The 21,267-nt window shown below is 37.2% G+C and overlaps 2 protein-coding genes across 3 annotated transcripts in view; one reads left to right on the plus strand and one right to left on the minus strand.

Annotated features, from left to right (window-relative positions):
* Map2k4 (mitogen-activated protein kinase kinase 4) overlaps nucleotides 1–21,267 on the plus strand; it is a 96,413-nt gene that overhangs the window by 27,055 nt on the left and 48,091 nt on the right. For both annotated transcript variants that reach the window (XM_038328120.1, XM_038328121.1), the window contains one exon: nucleotides 3,759–3,861. In XM_038328120.1, the coding sequence (XP_038184048.1) occupies nucleotides 3,759–3,861 (103 nt within the window). The remainder of the gene's footprint in view (nucleotides 1–3,758; nucleotides 3,862–21,267) is intronic.
* Thap5 (THAP domain containing 5) lies at nucleotides 9,268–10,282 on the minus strand. Its single transcript, XM_038328890.1, is given in 7 exon segments — nucleotides 9,268–9,653; nucleotides 9,656–9,897; nucleotides 9,899–9,942; nucleotides 9,944–10,032; nucleotides 10,035–10,071; nucleotides 10,074–10,171; nucleotides 10,174–10,282. Coding segments are annotated over 7 exon segments (984 nt in total). The 5' UTR covers nucleotides 10,262–10,282.

Genomic DNA, 21,267 nt, shown 5'->3' on the forward strand with positions numbered 1-21,267 from the left:
AAAGAAGAAAAAGAGCCAAAGAAAAAGCCCAAGAAACACATATGGATGTAGAGACACACATGTTCACACACTCTTAAAACTCCCAAACTGTGAAACTCTAGATACACACTAAGAACCTGTTAGCTTAAAAACACAAAAACAAAATAAAACCCTCCCTGACGTAACATTATGAGACAACCTCCAAAGATGCCTTTGAATTCATTTTGTGTGGGTCATCTACTGTTGGGCATGTAGCCTACCTTTAAAAGTAGTTTCTCCATTGAGACTCTCTTAGAGAAAACTAACTTCATTTTCTAGTGAAATTGGCAGTAACTTCTTTCAGCTCTAGGATACCATCTGGTGTAGACCCCCTGCTGGTCCTGTGTATGTTGTCAGAGTCTCTGTGAGTTCGTATGTGTGCCAGCCCTGTTGTGACGAGAAGGCCTTGATTCTTGGTTGATGGAGGACTCTCATTGGCTAATAAAGAAACTGCCTGGCCCATTTGATTGCGCCACTATTGCTCCAGCATATCTTACAAGTGGGTCACTCCTGTAGACTGAGGTTTGTAACCTGGTTGGTATTTACCTTTCTCTTTTGTTAGCATGCAGAGTACCTTCCAATACCACAAATGGGCTGAAGATCCAGGTGAACACCAGCTTGACTTCTCTGAGTTCAGTGAGCTGTGTAGGTTGTCTTCAGCCATAGGGATTTACTGTCAGTTTGTGAAGAGACATCAGTAGCCTTGGCAATAGCCTGGGTTGTTCAGGGATTCCTATGGGGGCCCTTTTGACCAAGAATTCTATTAGCTGTAACCCATTCCTGGTAATGAGAAGTGTCCAGTTGGGGTTCTCTCTCCCGTTATATGGCCTTTGCATTTAGAGTACCTTCATATATGTATATATTATAAGAAACTTGTACTTTATTAGGTTTCCATATAACCCTACAAATGGCCCTTAGTTTTAGTCCCTCCCCACATTCCCTTCCTTGTCCTCCTTTTCTATTCCCCTTCCCATTTGATCCTCCCATTCCAGTCCTCCCTTCTCCTCATCCACCCATAACTATATTCTATTTACCTTCCTAGGGAGATCCATTCCATTCCCAGCTCTCCAGTCCCTTACTCTCTACCCATGGTTCTATGGATTATAGCTTGTGTATCAATGATGCAACAGCTAACATCCACATATAAGTGAATACACACCATATTGTCTTTCTGGGTCTGAGTTACTTACTCAAGATTATTTTTTTTTCCTAGTTCCATCCATTTACCTGCAAATCTCATGATTTTATTTTTTTAATGGCTGAGTAATACTCTATTGTGTAAATGTACCACATTTTTCTTTTATCCATTCATCTATTGACAGACATCTAGGTTGTTTCCAATTTCTGCCTATTATGAATAGAGCAACAATTAACATAGTTGAGCAAGTGTCTTTAATAGGATGAAGCATTCTTTGAGTATATGCCCAAGAGTGGTATGGGTAGAAATTGAGATAAATTGAGTTCCGTCTTTTTGAATAACCACTAAATTTATTTCCATAGTTACCATATGCTCTCAACAGTAGTGGGCATTGTGCACTCCATATCCTCACCAGTATGAACTGTCTTTTATGTTATTGGTCTTGGCCGTTCTGATTGATATAAGATGAAATCTCAAAGCAGTTTTGGTTTGCATTTTCCTGATGACAGATGTGAACTTTTTCTTAAAGTGCTTTTCAGCCATTTGAGTTTCTTTGTTTGAGAATTCTGTTTAGATTTGTAATGGAATTATGTTTTTTTTTTGATGTCCAGTTTTTTGTGTTATTTATATATTTTGGATATTAGCCCTCTATCAGATGGGTAGCTGGTAAAAACTTTTCCCATTCCTTAGCCTGCTGCTTTGTCCAGGTGATTTTTTTCCTAGTTTTGGTTTTAATTTTAAGAGTTTTAAACTAGAGATGGTAATGCATGTCTATAATCCTAGTACTCACACTCAGGAGGCAGAGACGGGAGAATTAACAGATCAAACTCATTCCTCAACTACATGACGACTTTGAAGCCAGGCGGGCTACATGAAACTCTATATCAAAAACAACAAAAAAATGTTTTGTTCCCCAACTCCCTAGTAATATATACTTTTAAAATTAAATGTTTTTGTACGCAGAGCAGTTTTACATGTAGTTTGAATGTCCTTAGTGAGTCAGATAAAAGAAGTGGTTTGAAATTAAAGTTTTGATACCTGACACAGCAAATGATATGGAAAACTCTTGTACCATTCTTATTTCTGAAGCGGCTGTGCCTAGTATCTTCCTAATCTTCTAGAAAGGCCTATCCCTCACAGCTGCTCTAGGATTGCCCATGCTCTCAGTCTGACACCCTTTGTTCCACTCTCCAGTCTTTGTATCTGCAGTTGGTATGCTCTGGTAAACCTTTAAAATTTACTGAGGTGGGAATGTGTTGATTGTAGAGATTGGCTGAGTAGTTAGATGTGTGCATAAAACACTCTGGAGACAGGAGTGCCAGAGAAAATATCCCTAAAGTGAACATGAAACCAGAATGAGTGAAAACCCTGTTCTGTTACAGAACATCTGTAGAAACCTTAAAGAAGTGTGATGCTATGCGGTTTATTGGCCCAGAAGGAAATATGGTTAGCAAGGAAAGCATGTTGAAGCAGTACCATGGTCTGAATGAAATTTTGAAATCGTCTATTAAAATGGTGTGCCCTGTATAGCTTGCAAACATCGTTTCCTAGCAACTACAACTGTATTGATCTTGGAAATTGCCATTATATTCTGTTTCTGATAAAGGTATAAAAAATGTAGCTGGATGGTGGTGGCACACGCCTTTAATCCCAGCACTAGGGAGGCAGAGGCAGGAGGATCTCTGTGAGTTCTAGACCAGCCTGGTCTGCAAGAGCTAGTTCCAGGCTCCAAAGCTACAGAAAAACAAAACAAAAAAAAATCTGATTGTTCTCAACAAAATTGTTGCAGCCTTAGTTGTGCTGTGACCCCTCAAACAAACACATGTCTGTCTATGTTTAGGAAAACAGTTTGCAACAAAAAGTAACAAATTGTTATTTTGGGGGTAATTAGAGTGATAACTGAATACACATTTAAAAAATGCTATATTTTATATATATACATATATATTTAACATGTTAAAAACTTGCTTTCTCTGAATTTTCTGTTTTGTTTTTTTCTGTAATGAAGACAGTTTACTTGGATATTAAAAAATGCTGATCCTTTCCTGCTTTTAAGACCAAAGAAATTGCTTCCAGGAAGTAATTATTGGGGTACCTGTGTTGTTAGCTTGAAATCGACCATGCTGTGATGGTTTTCACTATCACAGCTTCAGAATGTTTCACACCCTCTTCCTCCCCCCCCCCCCCCCCAGCATTTGCAGTGCTCTGAAGGAATGGGACTAACTGAAGACATTTTGACTTCTAGCACTGCAGTGTTTGAGCTTACCACTGAGACTTGACTATTCCTGCCAAGCGTTAGACTTCTGGACACTGAGCATCATTGATACCTTGTATCACAGAGAGTGATTTTGTGGGAGTGGGCATAAGATACCTTTTGTTTACTTTGTTTTCATTGTAAGATACTTGTTGCCTTTTCAATTATTGTTCTATATTGACTGATTTATTAAAACAAGTTTCTCTGCCTTTCACTGAATTTCTCATGCCTGCAAAGTAATGCTGTTTTATAATTTTTGAATGTTAAAAAAGTAATTAAATTTAATAACAAAAATTGAATGTATTTGTGATTAGTTGAAATTTTTACTTTGTGTTTGTCATTTCTCAGGTAAGCGCAAAGCACTGAAGTTGAATTTTGCCAATCCACCTGTCAAATCAACAGCACGGTTTACTCTCCATCCTAACACTACAGGAGTTCAGAACCCACACATGTGAGTACTTTCAGGGGACTAAGGGCAGAGCTTTCCTGTTGTTGTACTTTATGCAAACCAGGGCTGCTGTTTCTGTTTCCTTACAGTGATTTGAAATGTTACACTCTTTGAACTTAAATAGAAAGTTACTGATTTCTGTAGTCTTAAGTTGATGAACACAATTCCTTTTTAAATGTGTACTTTGGAAAACACTGCCAAAGACACAGGCTCCCATATATCTTTCTAAATACCCCTTAATAAACTTTGGACTTTCAGTTAAAGTACAGGTTGTATTTAAGAATACAGCTGTCTTCTCAATGTCATTGCCCACTGTTCACTTAGTGGAAACATTGATTCTTGTTTCTAGAAGATGCATGTAAATCAAAGGTGGTTCCAGTTAGTGTGTAGATGTTGGTGTAACCTTTTATTAGTTAACATCTTAAAAAGATAGAAATGATAATGTATGTTACTAAAAATACTGGGAACATGTTAGTTAATTTTAACTAGTAACTTTAGAAATCATAATTTACCAAAATCTTCAGTCTAAGTGATATGGTGTATTAAATAGAAATCTTTCCCCCCTAACCTTCCTGAGCATGACAGCCAGAGGTTTTACATATATCCATTTGTGTTTTCATTTAGGCCTAGTAGTGAGACGCAGAGAGCAGGTGGTGAGAGTTATAGTTTAAAAGCTGGCAACAGAGTATCATATGTTTTAAAAATAATTTGTTAATGTCTGGATTCAGGCTTTATTGGACTTCAAATATATGTAGTCTTCTCAAAGAGGCACAGTTATTGGTTCTCTTCTGAAGTTAGGCACACCTTGTATTTGCAAACAGTAACAAGTGGGTGCAATGTCCTTTAAGAGATGTGACTGATATACTTTATTTTTGCAATAGTAATATCTTCAAGTGAGGACTGTGTGGTTTTGTTTGTTTGTTTGTTTTGTTTTTGTTTTTTTGAGACAGGATTTCTCTGTGTAACAGCCCTGGCTATTTTGTAACTAGCTCTTGTAGACCAGGCTGGCCTTGAATTTATAGAGATCACCTGTCTCTGCCTCCTAAGTGCTGGGATTAAAGGCATGAGCCACCACTGCCTGGCAGACTGTGTGTTTATATTAAAGGTTTCAGCAGTAACCTTAGAATGAAGGATAGCTGAGAATGAAGGATAGCTTATCTGTCTGAGAAAGCTATCCACTCATAATTAAGTTTCTCTTAAGAGCTTACCCAGAGTCTCAGTCTTTTTCTTTTGAAACATCATGTGGGGCTTATATTGAGCAAGGAAACCCAGTACCTAACCAGTCAAAGCTCCAGCACATAACAATGCTCCTTCCACATTTTTTATCATTTGGTGAAAACAAGTCCAGAATGCACCCATAAATGTAGTTCAGTTTATTACTGTGGTTGCCAACTGGACACATGCTTGAGGGTAAGAAAAAGTATCCCTCCAGTCTTCCTTTGCTTTCTTTCCTCTTTCCATTTGAGTCCGTGGAGGATAAAGAAATCATCTCATTAGGAAATACCAGGCTTTAATTACCATTGATTAAAACTATCAATATTTCTAGCATGTGAACAATTAAGTCATATAATAGAGACTCTTCTACATTTAACAGCTGTTAATGTTTTGCCATTTGGCTTCTAAAATGAAAAACTAAGTTGTTTAAACCAGAATGTAAAGAAAAATAGATTAAAGAAAAAATGTATGACCCCTTTCTATATTTCTGTCAGATTTGCATTATACCAGATACTGTCTTCCTCACACCCCAGGACTATTCTTATAAATGTGTCAGACTTCTGCTAAAATCATATTTGGTATGTAAACGTGAGAAGTAGATATTCTAATTTTATGTTCTATAACTTTATTGTGGTAATGGTTGATGCCTTCTGAAGAAGTTGTTTAAAGTGTGTGCAGGACAGTTATTGCTACAACATACCACAGTTATTCAACAAGAAAAAACAAGTTTAGAAGTTAACTTGGAAATGGGCTAAAGAGATGGTTTGACTGTTAAGCGAACGGGTCACTCTTTCAGAGGAATCAGGCTTAATTCCCACCATCCTCATGGTGTTTCACAGTCGCCTGTAACTCCAGTTCCCTGGAATAAGATGCCCTCTTCTGGCCTCTGAGTACTGGGTGCACAAACATACATGCAGGTGAGACACACACCCACACACATGCACACATACACACCCCCACAGATGCAAGGACCCCCTTCCCCATGCACACAATATATATTTAGAGTAACCTGAAAATAAATGAGTGTTGATATGTTTGGGGCTTAAGCATTGGGAACTACAATTCAGGGCCTTTGATGAGACCAAGGCCTTGTTTAACTTTGTTTGACCTATTGGAACAGAGATTCCATTTTAAAGTCCTATGTCAATCACCAGCACTCTGAACTTTGTAGTGCGTGTTCTCAGGAAAGCTATAATGAGAAGAGCACTTACTGTTGGGTGAAGGGTGGGAACTTTTCTCTTCTTCAGCTTTCTGAGAGAGGCCCTGCAGTCCAGACTGGCCTCTAACACACAGCATTCCTCCTGCTTCAGCTTTCTGACTGCTGAGATTATAGGTGTAGGGCAGCATACCCGTGAAACGCTGGTCTTTAACTTTTTCTGTAGATAAGAACAGTAGGTGGAAGCTGAATACTGGCTTCTACTCAGCACTGTCACTGTCTCTGGCTTGACTCTGGTGTGCAGTCCAAACCTGACTTGGAATACTAATGTTCATTATTTCATCTGATGAACTGAGGGACAGAGTGGGAAACGTGAAGAGTTTGGTGGGAGGACAGAGAGAATGAAGTTCTGTGGAAGGTGCTTTCTTCACTTAGTGTACAAAGTTGACAGGCTAAAAGAAAAGAGCTTTTTAGCTGGAGATGGGAGAGGGCTCTCCCTCATTCCCCAAGCGGCGCCAGCATAGTTCTCATCTCTGCCTACTCTGTCTCTGTCCCCTTCTTCCCCTTTAATAGGCAGAGAGTAGATTCTGTTGTAGAGGGAAGGTTTATATATACATGGGGCTGCTTGCTGCATTTTGGGATTAAACTAGGCAAAGAGATAAGCTTTCTCTATTACAGATTTTACTGTGTTTCTTTCCTGTGCTTGCGCCTTTGGTGCAGTCACTCCAGAGTAAACAGCATTAGGTTAAGTTTGCTTGGCATCATCTAAGTATCTGTGACTTCTTATGTCCTGTGGGTTTAAATAGGTTCTAGGACTGGTCCTATCCTGTATCTTCACTGATGCTTCTTGTGTTTGATTTTCTGTAGTAAAAACCATTCTTTTATCCATTCTTCCTTCTTTCATCCATCCATCCATTCATCCATCCATCCATCCATCCATCCAGTGAATCCTCTGTTGTAGGCTATTCTTCATTTCAGTTTTTTTCTGCCTTGCAATTTCAGTTACAGCTTACTCTTTTATTTTGATCTTCCTAGTATTGTTACTATCTTTTCTTTTGGTAACAAATTTTGTTTTTATTTTTGTAGATATTAGAAATTAACTTAAAATTTCTGAGATTAAAAACTGTGGTTGGCGAAAGTGCTAGTTTAATGGTTTATGTACATTAGGGAAGTTAACAATATGTATAGGATTAAGTAAAAGACTCTTGTTAAAGTTCAAATAAAAAACGAAGCAGGTCAGAATCTGTAGATAAAACTTTAGAGATTAATTAGGTTAGATTGAGAAGATTCTCAGTTGATAGGCCCAAATCAAGAAAATACCTTAAATACTTTTAGTCTATTAAGTTCACAGCTAGATATATACATTATTCCTGAAAACAATTACAATTTTTTAAAAAATAGGAAATTAGAATGATCTTCACTTCTATGTAAAGTCCCCCCCCCCATTTGTATGACCTATTTTAAATTGTTTATTAGCAAAATGTACTTAATTTTAGGTGTTTTCCTTTATAGTCACCTAATAAAACAATAGTATAGTTTTATACTAGCTAACAGTTAAATAATACCAATAAGTTTTATTTTCCTGAAGAAACAGTGATAATATAGTTAAAATAACTACTATCCACTTACAAAATAGTTATTGTGATCTAGGGTAGATAATATTTATTGAGTATCTCCTATTTTCTAGGTCTCCAGATAACTTTTTTATATTATAAAGCTCAGAACCATCCTTTTAGAGGGTTTTTTTTTTTTCATTTAAAAACAACAACAAAAAAATCCCCAAAAATCAAAGTAAGAATAAGATCAGTAGGACCATGCTCAGTACCACAAGCAGTAACACATCCAGTTGTTCTGTTGGCAGTTCTCAGGGAACTTGCCACCCCTTCCTCATGTGTGGCTATATCTGTAATCTTTAGCTCTAAATTGATTTCTCTTAAATCCAGTATGGATACAAATAGTATTTTTATTTATATCATTATCAGTTCTCTTTGGATAAACTTCTCAACTACTTAATTATAATTCTTCCCTATAAGCTTTACATAGAAGGGAATGTATAATATTAAGGGTTACACTGTCATTTTAGATGTAAAAACAATAGAAACACACTTCAAAAAATCATACCTATTAAGAAATAGATAAAAAACTATGATTTCTAAATATTTTTAAGATTAAACTTTTGGTTTATGAATACAGTTTTACAAATATATGATGTTCAGGCACTTAGATGACTATTACAATAGTGAGCTATATATATATATATACATACATATATGTGATATACATACATACATATATGTGATATATATATTTTCTCTTGCAAGTTTAAAACATGTTTCCTGACAGCTGAGTTCAACTGTAATGGAATACTAATAGTGATATTTTTCTTTACATTATAGGTATATAATTAAAGCCAAAGGGTTACACAACACAAAGAATATTGATAATAGTTAATATTCTAGACAACTTCTACTATTATATAAGTGTATATCATCTTATAGAAAATCTTTTCTGAGCAAAGTATCTTCATAGAAAGGGAAGGGACTACCAAGAAATAGACTTAATGATACAGTAAGTGCCCTTATTTTACAGATTAGGGACTGAGTAGCCTCTCCCCCCCAAGTATTTAGACTGAGCTCTAAGGCCTTGCATAAGCCAGCAAGTTCTCTATCCCCAAGCTACACATTCCCAGCCCTCTGAGAGTCACGTTACTAGCTTGTTCAAGTCATATGCCAGTGGCAGAACCAGGATTGATGCAGTCTGGGCAATTTTGACTATATTTTTGTTTTGTTATTTTTATAAATAGATCTTACTGTTTTAGCTTTAATTAGGAAAACTATCAAGTAATAAAACCATTTCTTCAGTCAAATACCTCTTCTAGTTTCCCTTATTATAATGAGCATTATAAGAACAGGATATTGTTTGTAACATTAGGACATTTTCATAGCTTCATTAAGAATTTTATCTACAGGACAAAGTTCACTTTTGATTTTGATTTAACTGGAAAAAGCTTATACAAAATCATAACTTTCCAAACTTATTTATATAACAGTGACTTTGTATGTTGTGAAGGGGTTCTCGATTATCTTGACATTTTCTTTAGATAGCCATTTCTCCTGCCATAGTTGGCTTATAAAAGCTTCCAAAGTCTTCAATCTTGCTAGAGATTATTGTTCTTGTAGCTGAAGAAGAGTGACTTTTGAATGTAGGTTAGAGACTTTCCAAAGATGTTCCTTATTTATGCCTTCCATGTAGTGTGAATGTTCAATTTGTAAAACTTCTGCACTGTAGTCTACATTCTTAAGGAGTCTAAGTCGGTGTTTCCATTTCCATGGCTTACTTCGGGGCTGGTGTGGCAGAATTAACTGCAGCTTTTGACTTTCTGTGGGTATAAAAATGGCAAAACCAGATTTCTTATTTGTGTTTCATTATTAACTGTGCTGAATAAGAATGAATTTTCCTGACCTGACACTGTTTCCACAGGATTACTTATAAAGTTTAAATTAACAAGATACTTAGTAATGATATCTTCTGAATTTGAAGTTGTCAAAGTGACAGTTGCAGAACTTAGATTGTCAGAAGATACACAAAACTCAGCCACAACTAAATTTTGATTTACTGATGTTTCCAAAGTATCTTGTTTAAGAGTTAATATATTACTTTGTATACTATGCTATTAAAGCTGGTGACTTTCCTAGGGCAGTTGAGTCAAGTAGGTAACTGTACATATTCAAGTAGTATACCTGTGTTACCTGTATTTTCTTTTTCTTCATTTGATGTAAATGATTTTTTGGATTTAGCTTTCAGCATATTTCTTTCTCATCTCCCAGTTTCCTCCTCTGGGAATTTATTTTATTTTATTTAATTTTTTAAAAGAAGTGCCTTTTATCTGACAATCTTCAGGCAAAGAAAATACTGTTGGAATTGCAGTTTGCTTTAAGTAAGGATACCCCATTCGACATCAGTTGAGTCAGGAGCAAAATGATAACCACATGGTAACTGATATTTCCTCGGAGTCCAAGAGTATCATCTCATATTCTCTAGTCACTTTTCAGGTCTTTTTGGTTTTTCGAGACAGGGTTTCCCTGTAGTTTCTAGAGCCTGTCCTGGAACTAGCTCTTGTAGACCAGGCTGGCCTCGAACTCAGAGATCCGCCTGCCTCTGCCTCCCGAGTGCTGGGATTAAAGGCGTGCGCCACCACCGCCCGGCTAGGTCTTTTTTTTTTTTTTCATGTAGATAGAGTTAACAAAAAAAAAAACTCAGATTCCAGTCTTTATTATTACCGTGGTTCTTGCATTACATCACTGAGCAGTAAGCATAACAAACACCTAATGAACCGGCTGCCAAGGTTGTGGGCAACTACTGTTTCTTCTCTAGTGCTGTCTCCTTTCCTAGTTTCTTTTATATTGTGAGCTTGATTCTCATAAACATCTGTTCACTGGTGTTAGAAGAGCAAAGGGAAGATACTCCATGTGTATTTAGAAGTTGTCATTAGAGGAGACTGAAATTAAATCTTTTCATTGAAAGAATTATGTGCTCCCATTGAAAACTGATCTCTGAATACTGTAGTGTGTGTGTGTGTGTGTGTGTGTGTGTGTGTGTGTGTTATGGTAGAGAGTTTAAGAGAGAGCTTTAGGAATGATTTTAAATTCTGTATAGCACAGGCTGGCTTGAAAGTCCTGCCTCAACTCCCTAAGTGTATGGATTCTGTGTGTATACCATGAAGCCTGGCCCTACATGTTTTCTAAGTCAACCCCTCCTTACCCCCCAGAAATGGGCATCAGTTAAACTCAATCTGTGAAATTTATGAAAATTCTAAAGAGTCAGAAAAAGAAGCCTAAGAATATTTTTTATTAAGTATCTCACTGCCTAGGCAAGGCACAAAGTCTCTTTAGAAGATTAATAAGTAACATTGAAGAGGTAGGAAAGAGTGAATTCAAGTGTTATAAATTAGAAGAAAGTAGATAATAAAAATAGCAGAACTCTAAGTGACATGAAATAGGTAAATAGTAGAGAATATTCAACCATTTCAAAAGTTGTTCCTAAAAGGCTAGTAAGTAAATAAGTGAGGTGCTTTACACCCTTTTGCTGTATGGCAGGTAGAAGTCTGGAAAACCCAAGTGCTCAGCATGGGTTATATAACTAGACTCTGCCTTAAAGCAAGGAAACTAACAGCAGTGATAAATGCCTAGGGCATTAAAATATTCCTGTGACACATGGGAGGACAAGATGCCCTCTCCCAATAAAAGAGACAAAAACCTCCAAGCTACCATTGTAAAAATTGAAAGGGGGCTATCACTATAGAAATACAGTAATTTATTTCAAGAAATTTAGCAAGTTGAGTTAGTTAGTGACATAAATAACCAAAACTGACTCAAGAAATCCCTCATCTGGTAAAATGTTGAATTTATACTTTAAACATCTCACAAAGGAATGGTGAGGCCTTGGTGGTTTTCCTGATAGCAAATAAAAAAAGAAAGGTGGGGGTGGAGAGATGGCTCAGAGGTTAAGAGCACTGACTACTCTTCCACAGGTCTTGAGTTCAATTCCCAGCAACCACATGGTGGCTCACAACCATCAGTAGTGAGATCTGGTGCCCTCTTCTGGCCTGAAGGCTTACATGCAGTAAGAACCCTGTATACATAATTAATAAATAAATTTTTTTAAAAAAGGGAAGGTGTGGGGCACAACTCAGTATCATGTCTGTGAGTGATCCTGCCTAATATATATGAGGCTCTGGCAGAAACAAACAACAGCAAATACATAAATACATACATAAAATAAAGAAAAGCAGAGATAGTATTAAGTTTATAGAACTTTTTAGACAACAGAATAAGGAACATTTTTTTTTTTTTTTTTTTTTTTTTTTTTTTTTTTTTTGGTTTTTCAAGACAGGGTTTCTCTGCAGCTTTTTTAGAGCCTGTCCTGGACCTAGCTCTTGTAGACCAGGCTGGCCTCGAACTCACAGAGATCCGGCTGCCTCTGCCTCCCGAGTGCTGGGATTAAAGGCGTGCGCCACCACCGCCCGGCTAATAAGGAACATTTTTAGCTCAACTTTGGAGTCAACATAACACCGATAGAAACCAGACAAGGACATTATAAAGCAAAGGAGACCATGGAACTTCAACATTAATAAACACAGTTAAATACGCATAAACACAAAATTGGATTCATCTTGATTGGATATTTGAAAATTATCCTTATAATTCACTGTATTAATAAACCAGGGGAGAAAAATATGGGCATTTCAGTAGAGGCAAAAAGTAATTGACAACATTAATTATCAGAAACATTTAATTAAACTAATTAAGGTCATCTGTAGCTTCTGAGGAAATGTACTTATTATCGTACATTTAGTGATGAAAGACTCAGTGCTATGTATGTGATCTCTGAACAAAATGATTTACACATTGGATTGCAAACTAATTTTTTAAAGACAGGTGTTGTAATTGCATATATAGAAAAATCTTAATGTACAAAAATTACCAAAATTATTAAATGACTTAAGCAAGGGGTCAGGGTAATGAAATCAGTTCATTCCATAATCATCTATTAGTATACATAGATATTTGAAAAGTAAAATTTTAGAATGATTATAGTGGCCTTAAATGTACAAAATATTTATTGATATAAAGAAAATATATTAAGAATTCTCTAGTACATTAATTACTGAGAGAAAGAAGGACTTGAATATATGGGCAGGATATTTTGTTCTGGACAAGTCATGTATGTAGCTCAGTAATGAGTGCTTGCTTAGCATGTGTCAAGCCCTCTATTATCCCCACTGCCATATATTGGTATACACACATGAATGCACACACAAAAACATGTATTCCTATGTTGAGAAGTACAGTATTACTAAGGTGTCTCATCACTTTTATTAATTCAATTCAGGAACACCCTTAAAACCTTAACACACACACTGCACATGCACACAAACAATGCTGTATTCCTGAATTGGGAAGTATTGTATTACTAGGCTATCTGTTCTTATCATATTCATTTATTAATTCAACTCAGGAATAACTTAGTAACCTTAACACCACACACACACACACACACACACACACACACACACACAGAGCCATTTCTATTACATAATTTATGTGTTAATATAAAGGATATAGAATACTGAAAATACTCTTATAAAAAGTAATGAAGGTGAAGGATGTAAATTACTTGATTTCAAGGTTTATTATGAAGATACAATAGCTAAAGCTTTGTAGAAGAATGGTATTATGGTTAGATAAATACATTAATAAAATGGAATAGGAAGTTCAGCACATGAGCACACATGCACAATCTGTTAATTTTTGTCTAAGATGCCTGTACAGTTCCAGATAAAAAAAAGGATAGACCTTTTATGATGATGGAACACACAGGGATGAGATCTATAACAGAATGAACCCAGATTCCTAATTAACACTATGTGCTTGAGATACAGCATTGTCCTAAAGGGTAAAATAGAAATTCCATTTAACTTATAAAGGAAAACATCCTCATGTATTTATCTTGCACAGGCAAAGACTTAATTGACACACAAAGGAACATGCTTAGTAGTGTAAATTGCCACCAAAGATAAATTGAACTTCACTGATGATAATGTTTATGCTTACCAGAAGTTTCTTAGGAAAGTACATAGGCCAGTCATACAGTGAGAAAATACTCCGCATTTACCTGACAAAGAACTTTCAGATATATAATGAATTACTCAGAACAAATGATCCCATTCAAAAAATGGGTTTTAGGCTTATGTGGACATTTTACAAAGAACCTTAGGGATAAGTAATAAATGCATGGAAAGAGAAGATATGTTTAACATTAGTAATCAGAAGAGATATATTGAAATGAGAATAATGTAGCTTACCTGCCAGAATGGCCCAAATAAAAGGATGGTATCAGTATTCTCATATATTGTTGAGGGAATAGAAAAGGATTCAATTACTTTAGGAAACTCCTTTGTAGTTTCTTATGAATTTAAACACGACCTAGCCTTGTGTTTTGTTGCTTAGGGTGAAAATGTTTTATTAAAATTTGGTTTTGAACACTCATACTAACTGTTTATTGTGGTTTCCAAAACTAGAAAGAATACAGATGTCTGATAATGGGAAAATTAATGAATAAATTTTGTCTTACTAGAATGCAATAAAACTTACTGATCCACATAAGCATATATGAATCCACAACTGCTAAGACAAAGCTAAGAGCACACACCATTTGGTTCATCTGCCTGAAATTCCAGAGTTGGCAAGGCTGAAATCAATGATAGTGGTTAAGATCAGAATAGTTCTTGTCTTGGGAACCATGTAGGGTAACAGGCTGTTTTGTAAAATCTCGGAATACCTAGTGTGTATGAATTTGCTAAAACTTAATGTACTGCATGGTTATGATTTGGATGTTTCACTCTATGTAAATGGTACTGTAATGTAAAGAAGCAGAACAGTAATAATATATGGATAGATTATTTATTTCTACTCAACAGTAGAAGTGGTTTTCTGTTTTTTTTCTCAAAGCATACATTTCAACAGTCATGATATTTGGTGATAAATATATGAACATGAGTGTTGGTTGAATTCAGTTCTTATTCTAATAGAAAAGTATGTGACAAATGTCAGTTTTTCTCATTCAGTTTACCTTACTAGGATATTTGAAAGAAACCTAGAATGATTTATTTTCTAAATTTATATAGCAGCACTAGTAATTTTATCTAGGGCATTAAAAACTGCTATTAAAGTTTCTACCATTGGGCAGACCCAACTGTAGAGGGATTTGTTTAAAATTTATTTATTTGCTTTATGTGCATATATGTAGGCATGCTTGTGTAAGTTTATGTACACTATATGGGGACTGGTGCCTGTGGAGGCCAGAAGAGGACATCGATCCCCTAGAACTAGAGTTACAGGTGGTTGCTACCTGATGTAGGTGTTGGGAGCTAAATACAAGTCCTCTGCAAGAGCATTAAGCCTGAGTAAAAATTTTTATCAAGTTGTTATCAAGTATTATCTGGTACTCGGTCTACACGAGCATTTGTTGCGTCATGCCAAGTATAGTGTATGCCTGAGTGGTTGTCTGCATTTAGATAACATTGGAGACTTTTCTTTACTCTGCTCTCAGACCAATTTTTTTTAGTCAGATGTGGTCTTGGGCATACAGTTCCAACTATTAAAGAAACCAAAATGGGAGTTCCTTTGTGCCCAAGAGAAAGGCCAACCTGGACAGCATAGCGAGGCCCTGTCTCAATAAATAATAACAACAACAAAATCACATTCTTTTAACATAGATGCTTATCTTACCATTTAGGCTGAACATATCATCTTTAAAAATATTAATACATGCTTTAGGTAAGAGTATTCATTTTGGTCAGATGTGGTACACACCTTTAATCCCAGCATTTGGGAGGTAGAGGCAGGTGGATGAGTTCAAGGTCAGCCTGGTCCATGTAATGAGTGTACAGTCAGAATTACATAGTGAGACCGTGTCACAGTAAACCAAAAAAAGAATATATATTTTATTAATACAGAAAATTGTAAAATAGTAAGCTCTGTGCTGTTGCTACTTCTTTTCTAAAATAAGTATAATATATGTTCTTCTGGAAAAACTTAGTAGCTAGCAGAATATTATACAGTCAACTTTTCACTGTGACACAGTATGTGACAGCAGTAGCTTAAGAGGGTGGACTGATTCTGACTTGTGCTTTAAGAGGATTTTGCTCCATCATGGCCACAAAGGTATCTGAGTAGCTAGGAGTGTGATGTAACCTGGTCACATCCATGGACCTGACAAGGTGCTAAATTGGAGATTTAAAAGAAACTGAGAGTCGTCAGGATATTGATAATAAAGTTCCCTAGTAAGAAGATAGGGCTTTATTTTGGTGAGAAAATTGCACATAGGGCCAAACACTAAAGAAATGTAGTAGAGGCTTAAGGAACATGCAGAGAATAAGAAAAGGTGCTTGAGAGGTGGAAGGCAGACTGGTTGTGTGTGATGTCATAGAAACCCAGCATTTTTCAAGGAAGCAGTTGGGAAGGGACTAATTAGTAATGTGTAATGCCAAGAGAGTCTTTAGTGAAATTCCTTAGGTACCCTTTTAAGTGCTGTGGTGGGGATAGGGGTTAGAAACATATAGCCTGTTAGCTTCATCTTCCTTTGTATGAAGCACAGCCCAGGGAAATGACTGTAGTGTTAAGCGTTAGTATAGCTGGTAGACGGCCAGTTCTTAGCAGATACACTGGCTGTAGCAGCAGTATATAAACATAAATATTTGCCTCATCCTCTTTTAATATCACTCTTCCTTAAAGACAAATTTCCATCTTAAATCAGTATTGGCCCAACTATTGCAGATTTCTCTAGTTTGTCCCTTCTTCCTCCTTCCAATCCTTCCAAGAGACAGAATCTTACTATTTAGCCCAAATTGGCTGAGGGCATCTATCCTCCTACTGCAGCCTCCGGAATGCTAGGGTTATAGGTGTCTACAGTGCACCAGATTCTTAATTCTTTCTGACTAAAAACCTTAGAATGTGAGTGTTTCTAATTGGATTGTTTGAGCAAATTTTTTGGTGACTTTTTACAAATTTTCCTTTTGCTGCCTCTTAGGTCTAGGGAAAGACACTCATTTTGTTAGTAGTGCCAGGAAGCAGGCAGTTTCCATGGTAACCGACAGGCTGAGTTTACTGTGGAAATTTCCGGAATTAACAGAGCTGCATTGCAGAAGGATGCACAGTATTCATCTAGAGAGCTTCACAGCGTAAGCAGGGAGGAGCATTTGCTGTGGATCAGGATATGTGCATGTTTATTTTCTTGTCTAAGGAAGATTGGCAGGTTTGTGTGTGTGTGTGTGTGTGTGTGTGTGTGTGAACTCTGAGAGTAAAACAACTTTGAAGCATTGTGTACATCCTGGCTCTTGCTTAAAGACAAAAAGGAAAAAGTGATTTGGAAAGGAGGATCTGCTTGGTACCATAGGGAGAGAAATAGGTAAGTGCATGTCTTAGAAGGGGGCAAGGAGCCAGGGAAGCACACTTCTGCTTCAGTAGAAAAGGAAAGGCTTTTAGGGGAGGTTGGCCTTGACAGAAGGTGCGATTTGCTTTTTAAAGGAAAAGCATCAGCATGTTTGAGAAATAAATCAGGTTTTTATTGTGAGCAAGAAATCCATCAAGGTAATTACTATTACCTGCTGAAAGACAGTAGCTAAGAGAGGCACCCACCACACTAATAAGAAGGTCTGCTGCCTTCTTAGTGCTCTTAATTAAATGATAAGAAAACCTGGAAAAGGTTAACAGATCCCTAATCCTGCTGATGTGGGGGCAAGATTTTTAAGAAAAAAACAAAAAACAAAAAAACCCCAAAATGTATTTAGGGATTAATTTCTGGAAATAAATCTGTAGGATCTGAGTAGATAATTAGGGTTTCTTACAGTATAAGATTAGAATTTAAAAGAGAAAAGGGATCTAGGAATGAATATACACAGTGATTTAGGTGCTTAAATGGTAACCAGGCAGCATTCATCAGCATGCTCCTGGCCGGGTTCATCTTGTAAGTGAAGTTTAATTGTAGCACAGCCACGATGATCTGGCAGCATGTTTACAGCAGAGATTGTATTGCAATGACTGTATTGTGAAGCCTGAAGTAATTACTCTCTGCTTCTGTACAGAAAAATTTGAGACTCATAATCTATTCTTATGTCTGTTATAACTAATTGTGACAGAGTTGATACCTTAAAGCAATAGCAATTTATTCTCTCATAGTACTAGAGGCCAAAAATGGAAAATGAAGATGTTGACTGAGCCACGCATCTCAGTCAGGCTCTAGAGAAGCCTCCACCCTCTCTTCCTCCTTTTGGTTGTTCCAGGCTTTTCTGGCCTTGTCTCAAAGGAGCTATAATCTCTGCCTTTTTTTTCTATTTTACCACCTCCTCTTTCTCTGTCTCCTTTAAGGAAAGTCATTGTGTCTGAAATGTCTAAAAAGCTATAACATGTATATGAATAGCAAGATTCTTTTGTTTGTTTGTCTGTTTTATTTTAGTACAGAGTCTTACCATATAATTCAGGCTGGCCTGGAATTTGTTATGTACACAGACTGGCCTTAAACCCATAAATCCCCTGCCTGTCTAGTACTGAGATTAAACGTGGATGCCACCACTCCCAGTGCTTCTACTACTTTGGATTTGTAAAGAAAAGGTAACAGTTGAGGTTCTGGATAGATACGCATAGGGGATTATTAGAAAAACAAAAAGAACTGAGTTTTGTTTTCTTAAACTACATTCTGTGTTAAGACTAGTTAGTTCCTGGCCAGTTTCTGTTGGACACCTGTGAAGAATTCACTCTGCAGGAGACTTGAACTATTGGAGAAGATATTGGACTCACTCTTCAAGTATGAGGCCATCTAAACCATCGAGCATGGCCTTGTGGTATGAACAGCAGTGGGGAGGAGGGGAGCATTAGCACGCTCTAGAGGGAGAGCCCCAGAGTTCAGGTGACTTAGGAAGACAGACAGAATCTTCATATGTCCTCCTCTCATCTCTTCATGTCTTTCCTCAGCTCTCATCTTTCAAACTCCAAACAGTAACAAACACATTTGGAGTTTTAATGAAAAAATATTGGAACCAAGGCAAGAATCTGAGTTATGAGGGATGATACTCATGGCTGTGCCACTGGAAACAAACTGATTGAGAGGAAGTACCAAGTAAGCAAATGGTAGATGGTGGTGTTGAAGGAACATGCTAGTTAAGAGCCTGAGGCTCGGCTTTTGCTGGGATGTCTGTGCTGTGATGTCTGAGGTTGGGAGGTCTCCAATGCTTCTTTCTTCCTATGTGGGCACATTTGTGAGCCACAGTCAGGATAAGGTGTCTGCCCCTGTTATGCCTGGAAATCTCAGTCACTGTATTTGGGTGCCTGATTGAAAAAAGATGAGTACATATGGTAAAGAATCAAAATCAAACTAGGGCTTCCAGTGCGGATGTTGCCCTAGAGAGAAAACCGTCTTGCATTTTAATTTGATGGGTTAATGCCTATAGCCTTATCTGAACACTTTAAAATGAAACCCCTGATAGAGACACTGTGAAGATGATTGCAAGAAAAAAAAGATTAGCAGTAGATCCAAGTTAAGATACTCTGAGTAGGAAGTACTAAATGGCTACTCCATACTTTTTGATAATGTTGCTGAGATTATAGATCAAATATCTGCTAAGGACTAGTGTACCTGATTCCATTCATAGGTGCAGTGGAGAAACATGAAGCCCAATCCAGGATTTCCAGGGAGAGTTTTTCAGAGATAAAAAAAAAAAAACAAAACCTTTTTTTTTCCTAGTTGAATTCTTTAATCTGTAAATATGTCCATATTGGATGCCAAGTTGAGATGTTAGAAGGCCATGGGAATGAATATGTGTGTGTGTGTGTGTGTGTGTGTGTGTGTGTATGTGTATTTCATTTTACCAAAACATTGTGGTATGGTTGAATTATGTACTTAAGCCTAAATAGTTTCCTAGAAATATAAGAATTCTCGTGAATGCAGAAACGGTTTTATTCATTGGAATCATGAGTATGTGGTAAGAAATATTGTTAGAAAATAGAATGAAGTCAGGCTTATATATTCTGGACTAGATCACAGCTGTGCTAACTAAACTCTTTACTCTTCCTGGACAGGTCTTGCTGTATGTTGTAGGCTGGTCTGTGATTCTCTTGCCTCAGCCCCCTGGGTGCTGCCTTACAGGTATTGACCAGCATAGCTGCTTCTTATGCTGACCTCTCATTGGCAGCTGTGCTTGTTATGATACTGTCAAAGTAAAAACTGTGTCCACGTTTGCCTGTGGAAGGGCGGCCCCTCTGCCCTATCTCAGGTCCCCTCTTATTCTTTTCTCCAGGCAGAAAATAACAGTTTTTTTCTTTGTGGGGGAAAAATGAATGGGGCACACTTTACCTGGGAAATGAGGTCATCCTGAGTAAAGCATTATGGGTGGAAGTAGGAGATTGTAGTGATAGTAATTTATGGTCGTTTTATTAGGATTTATGCTTTAGAATCCTCTGCTGTCAGTTCAGACTTTGTTAGTAAAGAGCCAGGAGATTAGAGGTGGGGTAATTTGTACTGGGGCAGTGGATATTCTTGTTACTACACTAGGCCCTGGGAATCTCACCAGTTTGTGTCATTCCTCACATGTACTGGTGTGGAGTAGGGGACGATCTGCATGTTTATGTGATGCTTTTTTTGTGGACTCTGCCTTCTTAATTCTTGTTGCCTTGGTCTACCTATACTCCCATATCCATGCCCTCAACACAAGGATACAGCCAAACCTTCCTGGATTTCCTTTCCCTGCAGTAGTCTAAGTACTGACACTAGCAGCTTTTTGTGATTCACAGGGCCCACTACCACATATACCTGATGCCCAGTGTCTTCAGAATTGTTTTGTGTGCCTGTCTTTTTTGCAGTGAAAGTCGTCTTTCTCTCTATGCTTTATAATGGGAAACTTGGTGCTACATTGACACAGATAGGGGAGCAGGATTTGTAGGAGTAGATAGAAAACATCTTGGTGGCTTTTAGGAAGATTATCTCTTAGTAAGACGTCTCAGGATTCAAAGCAGTTTCTTTCCCCTGCCCCAACAATATCTAGTTTTCTTTATAAAAAAAAATGAATCTGTAGGGGTTGGAGAGTTGGCTCAGTGTTTAACTACTTGTTGCTCTTGCAGAGGATGTGGGTTCAATTCCCAGCACCCACATGGTAGCTTCTAACTGTTCATAACTCCAGTTTTAAGGGATTTGGCCCTCTATCTGGCCTTTGTGAACACTAGGCATGCATGTGGTGCACGCATACATGCAGGCAAAGCTCTCATAAAAAATAATATAAAAATTTAAAAGAAATGTAGCATAACAATGAGACTGAAAAATCAAAATGTGAAACTAGGTTTGGATGAATGAGCAACAGTGTGACTGAACAGGATGCCAGATGAGGACGAGTGAGTCCTAGGAACCTGGAAACGCAGCAGTAGAGTAAGATCTTGTTACATGTAGCATCCACACACATCCACAGCAGACACCAAGAACTAGAGGAAGAT

This window comes from Arvicola amphibius, chromosome 4 (genome assembly GCF_903992535.2).
Source record: "Arvicola amphibius chromosome 4, mArvAmp1.2, whole genome shotgun sequence".
NCBI lineage: Eukaryota > Metazoa > Chordata > Mammalia > Rodentia > Cricetidae > Arvicola > Arvicola amphibius.